The sequence below is a fragment of the Macrobrachium rosenbergii genome, chromosome 28 (genome assembly GCF_040412425.1).
Source record: "Macrobrachium rosenbergii isolate ZJJX-2024 chromosome 28, ASM4041242v1, whole genome shotgun sequence".
Lineage (NCBI taxonomy): Eukaryota > Metazoa > Arthropoda > Malacostraca > Decapoda > Palaemonidae > Macrobrachium > Macrobrachium rosenbergii.
In genome coordinates this window covers 20,037,808-20,052,739 of record NC_089768.1, presented here as the reverse complement: position 1 = coordinate 20,052,739, position 14,932 = coordinate 20,037,808, and the positions used below count along the sequence as shown (strand labels likewise).

General features: G+C 34.9%; 1 protein-coding gene across 1 annotated transcript in view; it reads left to right on the top strand.

Annotated features, from left to right (window-relative positions):
- LOC136854100 (tetraspanin-33-like) overlaps positions 1-14,932 on the top strand; it is a 32,660-nt gene that overhangs the window by 5,631 nt on the left and 12,097 nt on the right. Inside the window, exons 3-7 of the mRNA XM_067130263.1 lie at positions 126-299; positions 5,712-5,846; positions 7,361-7,408; positions 11,118-11,234; positions 11,485-11,546. Of these exons, the coding sequence (XP_066986364.1) occupies positions 126-299; positions 5,712-5,846; positions 7,361-7,408; positions 11,118-11,234; positions 11,485-11,546 (536 nt within the window). The remainder of the gene's footprint in view (positions 1-125; positions 300-5,711; positions 5,847-7,360; positions 7,409-11,117; positions 11,235-11,484; positions 11,547-14,932) is intronic.

The window sequence follows — 14,932 nt, the reverse complement described above, 5'->3', positions numbered from 1 at the left end:
TACATTGCCTGATACTTGTGCTCATTTAAGACATAGCATAAATGCCCTGAATATATCATCATGTGTCAGTTATAGCCTTTTTAAAATGAAATTATAGTTGAAAATTAATTTTTTTTCTTTTCCAGTACTTTTGGAGTCTTACAATCTTCCTGATTGCTGAATTGATGTTTGCCATTGCTTGCATTATCTTTCCATGGAAGTCGCGTGAAATCCTTGAGTCTGTCCTATCAAAGAGACTAATTGAAGAATACAGGGAAAGCCAAAACACTCAGAACTTTGTAGATTTCCTTCAGAGTGAGGTAAGGTTTCATGCACTGTTTATGTTTTGAGGCACATTAGCTTATGTATTGTATGTTTAATTCTTGTTTTGAACTGATTCCATTTGTATATTTCCATATTTCTTGACTAGCGATTTTAAGATAAAAATAGGGGCAATCCTTAATTGCTTTTCAGGAGTGTATTCATTACTAACGAGAACAATGTGTAGTAATTTGTGGTTGTAAGAACAATCAGTATTAATAAAATAGCTTTATACTCTTTATGAATCGACTGATATTTGACAGTATTGTTGAAGTTTCATCAAATTTAGTTGAGTTTCTCTCTTTTATACTTTTCTTTTTTTTCTTCCTTACAAGGACTTACACATATCAACTCTGGAATAAAATGTCGCTCTAGATTCCAGCTGTAGGAAGGTAAACATTCACCACTGATATATTCCTCCTTGAAACCCTGATCAGGATTTCCTCCAGCTTATGTTACCTGCCTGAACTTGCTTATTCCCAGTCTTTACCTTTTCATACTGAATTCATTGTTTTCTACAAGTAACATTTGAGACTAGTTCTAGCTTGATCCTATTTGGAAAATGGATGAATGGAAAGTAATATGACTCTTACTGCTGTAGGTTTATGGAATATGGCAAATGCTTGATCTTTTGTATTTATTTTGGATGAGGTCTGTCAGACATAAAGGACAATCCGATTGAACTTTGACTCATTACATGGAGGTATGGATCTATCGATTGTTCTTGGGATCATCATAAGGCTGTACTGAACTCTCCTTGATGGTGCTTGTACATTGTAACTCAGAATAGTTAAAATGCAAACATCCCAGAGTTACTTTTCCATATCAGTGTTTCTGCCTCAAACAAAGCAGCCTGTATATGTCAAAAGACACAGGTTTTGATTCTTAGATCTATTCCTGGGTGGTTTCAGGTGGATAATACATGCCCTAATAAGCCATTCTGAGGTATGTTCCTATGATATATTCAGTCTTTCATCTGTACATAATACTGTAGTACCTTTGGGCAGAATATTTTCATGTGAAAAGTGATTCAATCATTGCAGTTTTGCAACAAGCAATTAAGGTGTGTATGATGAGTGACAGGGTGAGTTCGCCCACTTATGTGGCTGAACCCTTAAATTTTTCTTGGTTTGTCCACAACAGAACACGTGTGCCCTGCAATCATTTCAGCTTTACTCTGGTTGTTTAAGATGCATATGCATATTTTTCTTGGTATCAGTGAAGAGAGTGGGAGAATTACATGTTTCTTACACAGTGTGATGCTCTGAGGCTGAGACTCTACCCTTGTTTCGTTTTGTATCCGAGTTTGTGGTGAAATTGCAGAACTTGTCAGTTCCTGATGAATGATACAAGTGGTCTCAGTCTCCTCCCTTTAATACTTTGTGGTTAATGATGAAGAAGAGATGCTCCTCTGTATTTTGAAGGCTACATGTCACTGCTTACAGAGGACATGTTGCCTCAGACCAGACTGCCATACCCTTTTCTTGAGTACAGGTGGACATAAGGAGTAGTATCAGAGAATATGATCTTGTTCTGGCTTCGTTAAGTGATCAAATTGACATGTGTCAGAGGGCTTGAGTGTAGAACATACCCTGAATGAGAGCTCATGAGGTAAGGAGCATTTCCCCTTCCATGGTAGATAGGAGGAACTTTTTGGCACCACGGGTACTGAGACAGGATGTGTGGTGCTGCCACACTACCTTAACCTATTACTACCTACAGGAAGCCTTGTTGTGGCAGCTCAACAAGTTGTGTAACTCATAAACTCCTGTTGGATAGAATAGAATCTTGCCTCAGTTTTATGATGAAAATATTTGGATGTATGGTGCGTGAATAGTCTCTTCCCTTCCTTCTGTATACCATCTAGTCTCAGAAGAGTAGTATCCAAGCCAAATGGGTCAGTTGCTGGTGAGTTACTCAACAGAGGGCAGAGCCTCTCATCTATGACTATGAGTAGGCAGTAGCTGTGACTCCCTCAAATTCTTGTAGACAAGTTGATTGGACCAGTAGAACATACTATCTTATTGTAAGTGATCTTATGTTATCTTTGGATTGGTCTTCCACATGGGGGACTGAGTCCTTCTGGTGGTTTCCAAGTGTTGCTTTGGCATGGGAATCCTTTGGCCCAACTTCTCTTTGTTGGGTAAGATGTGAGTGTATGAGATCCAGGTTCACACAGCGCACCCACATGACTGAGATTGACACTGAAGGTGGCACATGAACAGACATAAATGCAAGGTAGTTCCTCCTCCCAAGGAAAATGTTTCCTTGTAAAGATGATGGTTTGTACCCCTTGTAGGAACCAGTGGCAAATCTTTTAGATAATTTGTATTATTTGCAATGAATGTTACCTACTGTTAAAGATCCTGTATCTTTGTGCCAGTAGGCAAGTTGGTATTTAAAGATAAAAAGTCACTTGGCTAATCCAGATGACTGTCTAGTTCACCTGTTCTCCACCAGGGGTGTTTTAAATGTATTAGCCCTTGTCAGAATTCTTCATCCTGCTTCAGAAGATGATTGTTAGTGCTTTACTTGTTTGGCTATTGCTTTATCATGCTGCTGTGAATGTTGGTCTTTGTTCAGTAGGATGTCTTCTATAGGAAGCAAACTGAAGAACTGGTTTTGTAGAAATGGTTACTGTGTAAGCAGGATGTTTTCTTTTGAACTAGATAGGAACACTGTTTGTGCCAGCTTTAGGGGTCAAGGGTGTAATTTCAAACTTAAATGTGAAGAGTGTAGGGAATGGTTGAAGGACACTATGCTTAAATTCCCTAAATGTAAAAAAAGAAGGGAATCAGACAGATTAAGGAAGCAGTTAGGTCAGGACATAGGTCTGTTGCTTTTCCTCAAGTGCCTTTGGTATTAAATGTGACTCCTCCATCTCCATCTCTCCCCTCTGCACCTTCTTTACCTTGACCTAAGCCCTCTTCCTTAGCTCCACCTTTTGCCCCCTTTCCCCTTCCCTTTGGTTCAGGAAAAGCATATAGAAAAGTTAGAGCAGGTTATGACTCTTATTTTGGAGTCTTGACAGAATTTATTGTAGGGAAACAGTCTGTGTCCCCCCCGTAGTGTGCGATCATTTTTGCAGTTCCCCTTGAGATGTAAGGTGTCAGTAGCCTGGGCTTAGGACTGCTGTGCGACAGTTGGAAGTGTCTGCTGCCATGGAAGTGGGTCAGTTCTGGGGACAAGGTTTATCTATGTCCTTGAACATCTTCCTCTCGTTTATCATGCTCTGTTAAACGTTTGGCTCATTTGCCAAAGGATCCTTTTGGTAAATGTAAGTCCTTGCACCAGATATCTGCTATAGCTGCCAGTATAGGATTAGAATGTATTGGGAAAGGTAATAGCTCTGTGGTAAGTGGCTCTAAATTCTAAGGTTACTGCAACTTGATTAGTCATTTAACCTGCTTCTGTTTCTCTGTCATATTTTGATACTTTGTCTTCCATTCCCCTTTCTCATCAAAACACACTTTTTCAACTTTAATCTTCTGTTTTTTGACTGTCGGTGGCTCTTTTCTCTATTTCTCTGTTAATGTTTCCTTTTTTTACTTCAGCCTCTTTTCAGGAGTTTCAGTGGAACCTAAGCTAGCTGCCACTCTAGCAGTATTATTTTCCAGGAATTTTTCTGCAAGTATTGACATTCAGTCTTGGTGGTGTCAGGTATTGCTGGCCCTTCCCTTACCTCCTCCTCCCAGCATTCCTCCCCATTTTCTATGGTGTCTGATGGCACTTTGTCGTATTTTTCTCAGACGTCTCATGGTGACTCTGCAGGAGGATATGCTCCTTGATGTTTCCCCTCCCATGGTGCCAGGTGCTTTATTTTAGGAGTCAGTTGCTGCTGCCCTGATTCCTGCCCTGGTGGATGAGGAGATTGATGTGGATGTGTATTCTTGGCCCAATAGAAAGAGCGATCTTTATGCTCTTCTGATGACTGAAATCCCAGATTTTAGTATGTGGGGAGCATGTATGTACGGTACCTGTTTGTATAGGATTGTACCTGTGTATCATTATGTATTTATTTTAGTTGGACTCTTGTTTATTGGACGTTTGGATCCAGGCACAGTGGTCTCTTCACATCATTTCTGCGGAGGTGATTTTCTCTGCAAGGCTGCTCTTCCTGCTCTTGCATGGGACCCTTTATCCTTGCATGGTATCCATCTTCTAGCGGCCGTACTATTTAGGAAGGATTTCAGATCAGGTAAGAATGTTTTTGGTCTAAAGCAAGAAACTCTTAACTTGCTTGGCTGAGGATTTATGTCTAATTGCAGTAACCCACCATCATCCTTTCAATGTGGGAATCAGGTATCTTTTACAGTAGGTAAAATTCATCCAAAATAATATATATTTTCATCATAAAATTAATTATTTGGATACTCACCTACTGTTAAAGTGCAACCCTCATGCCTTCCTACAACTTAGTAGGCAGTCAAGAAGAATTCTGACAAGGGCAAAAGCATTCAAGATACATCTGGAAGAGAACAGGTGAACCAGACAGCCATCATGGTCAATCAAGCGATATTCTTTATTTTGAAATGCTGACTTGTCTGTCAACCCGAAGATATAGCTATCTTTGACAGTAAGTAAGTATCCAAATAATAAATTTTATTATGAAAATTTATATTTTTCCTAGATATACAAACCTGAATCTTTATGGGATAGGTTGTTTCTACCTCTACTGCCCTAAATTGCCTTACTACAGAGGAGAAAGTGATGCTGGGACTACTTTGTGCGCAGGCTGTTAGCCACACAAGGGAAACTCCTAGTTTTAAGATTTCGTTCCCAAGCTTCAACTATCCCCAGCTACTCCCAAAGTTTATTCTTATAAACAAGGTTTAGGTAAAAAATACGTTTTCTAGTTTATTTCAAGTAAATTTTGTTAATGATAAGACAAGGCTAGGCTCTCAACAAGTATTCAACTGCAAAAATGGTTACTATTCCCATTAAGTTTATTCTTAGTAAATTGCATAATATTTTAGTTTTATTTATATGATAAAAATGACAGTTTATAGTGGTTTTTTAATGAAATTTTAAAAAGATAGCATGAATACAGTCTGGTATTTAGCTGTAGAAATGTTTTCTATAGAAATTTTCTTTGTCTATTATAACTTTTTTTAATATTTACCCAAATTCCAGTAATGAAAAGTCTGCAGACAGTGGATGCCTACTGTTAAATGAATACAATATAGTGGATGCATTTTAGGTTCAGAAATGTCCTAGAATGTTTGTGACTTGTTATAACTTATGTTGTTATGCATGACTAGCTTAGATGACAAGAATTTCCATTTACTGAAGTGCATTTTGGTGTAAACTTGATTGAAAGCAAAAATATTGATGGACAAGTGGAAACATAGATGAATTTTCAACTTGATATTAATATGCACACTATACTGAAATGTTGTTTTCTCTCCCAGTTCCATTGCTGTGGTATAACATCTGAGGGCTATCATGACTGGAATTCAAATGAGTATTTTGAATGTTCAGAATTGAACCCAAGTGCAGAGGAATGTGGCGTACCTCCATCATGTTGCATCATTTACAAGAAAGAGGTGAGCAGAATTATGAAAAAATTTAGTGCAAGTTTATGTTCATACAAACTGGATAACTTTTTTATTTTACTTGTCTGCGCATTTGTTTAATATGGGTGAGCCCACTGGAAGAAATCATGGTGAATTTCAGTTGCTTACAAAAGAAAATGTTCAAGTTCTTTGGGAGTTTTCAATTTTCAGGTAATAAAAAAATTCCATGCCATCCATCATCCTGCCTTTAAAATACCATGTTAATCAGTACAAGTTGGTTAGAAAGGAAAATTGAATATTTAATGAAAATCAAGTGAAATTTTTAATGAAGCACAGGCAAAATAAAAGGCACAAGTAATTCTGTTGACTTAAACAAGAAAGTTTGTCAGTGCTGCTTCCAAAGTGAAGAGCTGGAATTTGTAATTAGGGACATTTACATGTCTTGAGGTGAAGAACTGTCAGGATTCCCATCTTCTTGGCATTTTTTATATTTTACTATATTTTCATTTTTATTTTTACAGTATTTTCTCATTTTTTATTTTATTTATGACTTTCATTTTTACAACCCAAAAGATAAATGCAGTTGTGTTTGGGGTACGTACGAGCACACAAACTCATTCGCTGGCGTCATTGAACTTGCTACAGCTTTTTTGGTTTGTGTTGTTGCGCTTATGATATTTTATTTATATATTATGCTATTCTTATTTGTATTTTTACTGTATTTTCTCATTTTTTATTTTTACAACTCAAAAGATGAATGCAATCATGTGCATAGGGTACTTACAAATGCACAAACTCATTTGTTGGCATTGGTAAGCTTGCTACAACTTGTTTTGATTAGTGTAATTACGCTTATGACTTTTTTAATTTATATTTTACGCAGTTCTCATTTATATTTTGACTGCATTTTCTCAATTTTTTTACAACCCAAAAGATAAATGCAATCGTGTGCGTAGGGTACATACGTAGGCACACAAGTAGTGCCAACAAACAGTAGCAGCAGGTTGGTCTGGTGGCCTAGGAAATTTGAAATTACGCTAGCCAAAATTAGTTCCGGATTAGTGATGGTCGACCTGTATTTGCAAAACAAAATTAGTATTGAAAAAGAAATTACAGTACTGTATTGATGTAGGTTAGGAAAATTACTTTGCACCGATTCCTACTTATTACAGTTATTAATATCAAGACAGTTATTGATATCAAAATCAAATTACTCATAAATTTATGTTGGAAAGGATGTTTTAACTTTTTTTTTTACAGTATACTTATGTCATATCTTAAATATTTATATTTAAACATTTATTTATGTAATCAGCATTTCAGTGAAAGGTGTGTAATGCTTATAAAACTGGATATTTAAGTTAGTTGGAGAATTTTGATTGATTCGTAACATTCAGCTGTATTGTAGAATAACCAAGTTTAACATTGTATGTGAAATTTAAAAGATGATAATTTTAGTATGAAGTCAGTATTTGCATGTAAGCTTTTGTATTTTTTTTTCACAGTTGACTTTTTCAGATATTAAAATTTAATTTGATTTTCAGATGAATTATGACATCATGTGTGGATATGGGATAAGGAATGAAACAAAGGTATGTAATTTAAAAAATTATTCTGAATATGTATTTGGTTTTTATTGTAAGATTCATGATCATTTTGTACAAAGCCCATTTGTCATAATTGACCTTATTCATTTTCGACAAATCCCAGCCTCCAAGACTTGCAAAAGTGCAAAGAACCATACAAGCGTACGAGCATGTTTCTTGAACTACACTGAGTTCTAGCTTTTGTACTTTTCATCCTTTTCATTTTGTGCGCTTTTTATATCGTCTTCCTTTTCAAGTGGTTCTCTTGTGTTTTCCTCTTCCTTCCCTTAGTGTAATTAAGTTTTGCTGAGTTTTCCTTATGGAGCCTCTTAATGATATTTAGAGTTGCAGTTCATGTAATAGAGCTGGGTAACTTCCTGCAACTGATGGTTGAAAGGTGCACCTCTGCATGGGTTTTTCTAGGGGCATTGGGGTCTGTTTAATTAATGAAGTTGTGGTGAACAATTCGCTAGCTAGCTAGGTTACCTCTTGTTACGTGATTAATGCCCACCACCAGAAAAAGCTAAGATACCAAAATACCAGCAGAGTATGTGGGTTGTCAAACACCTATAATTTTTGTTACTGTTAATAGTAAATGAGTTGTTAAATGGTAAATTCATCTCTCTCTCTCTCTCTCTCTCTCTCTCTCTCTCTCTCTCTCTCTCTCTCTCTCTCTCTCTCTCTCTCTCTCTGCCAATCAAAATTGAAATGAATGAAGTTTTTCAGTGTCTTACCGTAATTATCCACTGAGCAGGTAATGTTCACATAAGAGACGTGTTGTTAGGATAAGGCAATAAGGACCAAAAAAAACTGTGTTAAGGCTTATAAGTTACTTGTATAATGTAGCCTAAGGTTCACGTCCACATGAATAAAAGGAGGGTTAAAGTAGTGCTTTCCAACTGGGCATGAAAAGTCATCTTGGTGGCTCTTGTCCCCCTTCATGAGCAAAATGCCCCGTCATATACAGTAGAGTACTTGCAGAATAGAGGAGGAAAATTACTTATAATATACTCCTTGTTAACAAGCAGCTTGAAAGGCCATGTTTTAAGTGAAGGTGAACTTCCTGTCAACATTATATTGTGAATTTTCTTTATACCTCAAAAATTAATTAATAAAAGCAAGAAGTCAAGAGGTGTGAAAATGTTGAATATAATAATTTAAAGTGAAATGTAAATGCTTATAAGTTAATGATTATAAGGTAATCTTGTAGAGCAGGCATGGGCAACATTTTGGCAAGTAATGGCCATATAATGCATCCTCAAAGTGATAATTGTATTGTAAATGTATGTGCGTCAAGTATCACCCCAAACTTCCCACTGTAATTAGCACTATAAATATATTTTATTAAGAAATGGGCTATGGTTAAACACAAAATCCATAAGTACTTATCAGTGAAATTTTAATAATGTGGTGGTTGTACTTGAATATTCTTCACCAACGCAGGTTTGTTAGTTATGAAAAATACAAATTGATTTAAAATTTGTCATTTTGGGGTGTTCCCACTCCTGTGTTATTTTGCAGATATTCATCAGTCAGTCTTGACTTAGTTTTAGATTTAGTATGCTGCACTTTCTAATGAATTAAGACTATTTGTATGTTTGAACGACAGGAACCTCATTGACCTAGCTTATAAGCACAAGAACTTAATTTAGTTACTAGTGATTTCAGTATGTTGGAAAACCCTGAGGCCCACACATGCACAAGTATGTTATAGAGGCAATTGAGTGTTGCAATACCTTGGGTCCCTGAGGCATATGGACAGGACTACCAGTGCTCTTCTTTTGTTTGTTGGAAAAAGGGTTGCAGTGCCTATTACACTTGGAGATCACAAATGAGGAGTATGTGGGAGTGATGACTTTTTGGTGAAACAAACATCAAGAGCAATTGCAGTATTGCAACTGCCTTATGTACTCTACTGAAAATTGGCCAATTTCCCTTATACAGTACAATTATTAAATATTTTAACTTTTTAACTAATTGAATCAATGTGCTTCAGAGGCACATCACAGTATTGTCAGTATCCAAGAACCACTGTATGAGAAGTGGCACCACATGTATGATTCTAGAATATGTTTTAATAAGAAAGATCACAGTTGGTTATAAGGAATTGTAAAGAAGTATGAATGCCATTTCTGATGCTGAAATTTGAAACCGTTTAGTTTTGCCCACTAATTTGTGGGGAAACTAGATTACAGTAGGAGTGTTAAGGAATAAAATTTACATAACTTCATAATAGACTCAAACAAGACCAGAGGAAAACATACATTTCACATATGAGGGCCTCAGAACCAGAAGGTTGTAAACGCCACTTTTTAAAAAATGAGTAAATTGCCCTCAAAGTCTAGCATTCATTACTCTGCTTCTAGGAAAGATATTGATTTAAACTAAGTTTCATATGAAATACTCTTTAGAATTTTTTGTGAAAATTTGAAAAAAATTTAGATCTTTGCATTCAAAATGTCCGCCTAATCCCTCACATTTGTTTATATTCTGGTCATGCACTTAAACCATAGTTAAATGTGTAAAATGATTAAAGTGTTATTATATTGGTGCTATAACAACAATGGATGTAATAATGATAATGATTATAATAATAATAAAAATATATAATTATAATAATAATAATAATATAATAATAATATTGATGAGTAATCAATATAGTGTGATGGAAAATATAATAATAATAATAATAATAATAATAATAATAATAATAATAATAATACAGTAATAATGATGTTGACGATGATAACCTTCCATCATCATAATGTTTAACCATTAAAACGGCTGGCCTACATTACATGCAGGACCATATTTTGGCCTGCATCGTGCAGTAACTTAACACCATTTTTTTTAATGACATCACAGTGATCACTTTCACTACCAGAGGAAGACATAATGGCGCTAAATAAAGGATAATAAAAAAACAAATCCCAACACTACGGACATTCTTAAAATCACTAGACTTGTAAACAATGGCGGAGATGTAAACTAGCGCGGTGATTAACACATTTACGAGCCCCTTATGCTGGAAAATGCTGATTGGCTTAGAACTGAATACCCGTTTATCTTTGGCTCGCTCTGAACTTCACATGCAACCTTCTGGTTGTAACTGAGCTCTTATGAAAGCTCCTACGCGACATCAGTTCATTTAGCTAAAATCGATAATTTCTACTGTTCCAGTAGGGATTTTGACCTTACTGAAACAATGCATAGAAATGCCACAAATAGACAAAGGAAACGTTGCACATCTTAACTCCAAATCGGTGGGGGTGGCGTTTACAACCTTCTGGTTCTGAGGCCCTCATATCTGAATGGAAGATTTTCAAGCTGGGGGGCTGATGGCATTGGATCTTTGGCAATCAGGGATGCCTTAGCTAATGAGTAAATTAACAAATCATCCCGAGACCTAGTAATGTTCCAGTAGGACAACCAAAGCATTCCTTATCTTAACATCACTAGGATTGTCAAAGAATAATTTTTATTTGTAATATGGACATTCTTTCCCTCTTGGAATTCTTGTGTGGAAGGGCCAAAATATCAGTAAGAGATCTTATTTTTATATGAGATGGATATAACAAACAAATTGTAGACCTCTCCATGTGTTGTTGGAAGTTGATGGTAAGTTAAACTTACAGTTCTCGTGTATAAACCGTTCTTTCAGCATTGTACTTCGCTGCTATATTTTTGTTGTTTAGGTTGTATTTTTTTTTTTCAGAAACATCAAATTGGTAATGTAATATACACAACTGGGTGTGTTACAGCGGTCATAAATAGTCTGGAGTCCAATCTTTACTGGGCAGCTGGAATAATTTTCGGAATAACCTTGTTTCAGGTATTTTGTTATTTTAACTTCTAATGCATAAATTCTCTTGTTATATTATTTTGGAAATATTGGTTATATATTGTTCGCAAGCTGTTTATAAAACTCTGTACATTGTCCAATACAGTACATTTTTAATTGTAGTACAGTATTTGAAAATGCACTTTTTGTTTCCTTAATTAAACTACTTGAATTTTATGAGAAAAATTTGAACTTTCTGTGTAAGTGTTTTGAGGATTTATTTTTCCTATGTTATTTTCAGATGTATGTAACCCATCAAGCACGATCTCTCATGGACCAGATAGCACTACAGAGAGCTCGGTGGTATTAAACATAGATGTTTTAGCTTGAAGCTTTATGTAGAGGGGGAAAAAAGCTTCTGTCCTTGTTGGTTGTTTTGTCATTATTGAACTTAATGAAAACAGTCTTATTTTTGTGTAGTGCACAAGTTGTAGGAAAAATTAGCAGTTGTTAGCCTTCCACACCTGAGGTCTTTTCACTTTTTGAAGCTGAGTAGGTGTTTTTGATGGTAAGGAATCTGTAGTGAGTCTGTTTTATATAAGATGTACTTTTCAGGTACTTGAAGTCCTTTACAAATATGGAAGGCCTATCTTGAGTGGAGTCAGAATAAAGTTAGCTACTTAGAATCAGTACAGCTCATATAGAGTAACACATAGTCAGGAGAGAGTATATTTGAAAGAAAGTGCTACATAAATATTTCTTAAAGTGTTGATACTTTTGATCTTTTAATGTACTGTAGGTGAAAACTAAAGGAAATGTATCTTGTTGATGACAGTTTAATCAGCAAAAGTTCATTTGCATTTGTTGAATAAAAAATATTAGTGTGCACAATTTACTGAATCTCAAGGATTTGAATTTCATAAGAGTATCTTATCTGTAAGTGAGTTGAGGACACCATCTAAAAAGTGAAGGGAAGAGATATGGCACAACATATATATTTCAATGGAAATGCTTTCGTGATGGAAAGTTGTAACATTGTGTTCAGAATCCTTGGCAGTTTGTTTTGTGTTGTCTCCTCCATTGCCAAGTCAGCCTTTATGAAATCTTATTTTTTAGATATAAAGCTAAGTACTTCCATTAGTTTAGTGTTTGAAGGTTTCCATGTAATAGGTGCTTGGTATGCAGGGTTTATTGGAGTATATTACCAGAATTGAAATGGGAGTTAATAGTATAGTTAGAAAGAGAGTGCAGGAAGAAATCTTATTATGCATAATGTACTTTTCTATAGTTAGTTTGTTAATAGATTGATGAAGCCTTTTCTTGATGTCTTAACATGCTTTAACAAGGTTAAGCTCAGGTAAATGTGAAGATTTTGTAGTATATCAAGTTTTATAGTAGGCTAATTCTTTTCTTTAGTATACATATGTAGGTATTACAAATACAGTACATATTAAATGTAGCATGTTATTTTTAAATTCTATACGAGCTCATATTTTTATAAGAAATTATGGAGAAGACTGTTTTGATATATATTTTTAAGATACACTACATCTTATGAATGACAGATATGAAAAAAGAAAATAATGATCCATACAAATAAGGCAGTCTGCACGGAAAAACCAGCTGTCCTAGATTCTAAAGGCCATATCTATGTATATGTCTTGTGATTCTTTCCCTGCATAACTGTGTCAACTGCTTGGACATGACTTGGTTTAGTTTACAACTTTTGTATATTACAGTAATATGGTCCAGTTAACAGTTCCTTTTCACACTGAAAGTGAAGAAGAGATTCTCAATATTGCTTGTCCATTTCTAAGAGTATTTTTAAGAAATTGATAGTATAGGTTTTTGGTTTTCTTTTTTTTTTTTAGAGACTGTGACATTCTTTCTTATGTTTCAGATAATGCTCTTGAATGTTTGCATGTTTATTTTTTAGATATTGGATTCTCCTTATTTCTTTTAGAAAAATTTTATCATTGCTTCTTAACTTCTTTTGCAGAATTGTAAAGGCTCTCAGCTATCCATGTCCAGTTCCTAAAATGTATTTAAACATCTTATCTTTATTTTGCTTCTTTTACAGTCTTTAGCAATTAGAAAATTATCTCTATTTTGCTTCTTTTACAGTCTTTAGCATTTAGACAGTTTCAACTGTACTGATAGAATAATAATGAGCTATAAAGAAAGTAATAAGTTCATCGTAGGGAAGTACAGACTTAGGTGAATAGATGATGTAAATAATATGATAGAATATTATCAAGTGCCTAAACTTTCATAACTCTTGTATGTCCATTGTTTCTCGAGGGGTTAGCCCCTTTGTTGCCATTTTTTCTTATTTATTATATGAGATCTGCCCCTGAATAGGTTGCCTGTCTTTAGTGAATTTATATGATTTTTTTATAAGGCATGAAATTACCTTTGAGTATAATGTATATCAAATTTGATGCCAAATGTGGTTTTTATTTGGTTTTAGTAATAATTTTTCTATCAACTAGTCTAAGTTTTGAAGGATAAGCTTTGTAGAGTTGACACTCTCAGAAATTTGACATTTGAAAATTAAAAACATTTTAAGTTTTGTATTGTGAAAAAGAACATCTTGATAAGCTTGTTGGAAGGTTGCTTTATGTTTGATTTTTCAGTAGTTTTATGTCTTGGGCTTTTAATCACTTTGCAGTGTCCTTTTGCAATACTATGTTGGTGTTGTAGAATAATTATGCTGGAGGTGAGTTTATTTTCCATATTTAAGATGATGCTGAATATACTTGTCAGAATACTAACAGGAACTCAAGTGTTATGTAGGTGCATAGTGTGAATCATGTCTTATACATACACAAATCCTGTGTGTTTTTAGAATGTACAAACTTTTTTACTTATGTTAATGCCAGTAAGGAATGGTCCATTAGAGTGCCTCAGTAAACAACAAAAGGTTTGAGTTATTCTCATAGGTGAGTATTTCACACGTTCTAGGCAAAGTTGCCTTACCCCTTACATCTTACCGTTCTTTACTTGACTAGTAAAGTTGGTGGTTGGTGGGAAAGTGCCTGTTTCCATTTCTTAAGATTGCATATGTAAAAGCTAAAAGCATTAAACCTGATAAGAAGGTTATCACATACAATTTTCGGAACTGACAGATCAACCCTGATTTCATGTGCACAGCAAGTGTCCTATCTATTTTAGACTGGAAACCAAATATATGGCTTGGCATCAGACTCATCATTAAAAAACTTAGATTGAATCCATAACGTCCTCCCTGAAAGAATCTGTACAAGTCAAAAATAGTGAACCTCCCCTTTACATTTAAACTTAGTATGAGTACTAGGAATCAGATTTAACAGAATTTGGAATAAATAAATATAAACATAACAGCTTTAGTAAACTAAGAGGAATGTACATTTAATAAACAAAATATCAAGTAAATTGTGTTTTGTCAACAAAAACTCTTATTGATAATGTGCACTGCCATTATTCTGTCCTATTCGGCAACAATTGCTTCAACTCTGTGATGGTGATTGTAGAAGCAGTCTGCCAAACCACAGTAACAGGCATTAAGCATAAGATGAAAGGTATGTATGTATAGATTGTGATTTATTTGAATTTTTAGAACAGGTCAGCCAATTTAGAATAATATGCATTTTATGTTTGTACATTCCTTTTTTTTTTTTTTTTTTGTTCTAGTGGCTTAAATAATGTTTTGCCAGTCATATTGTCAGAGATTGTCTCATGGATCACTTTTATTACACTGATTTCACAGA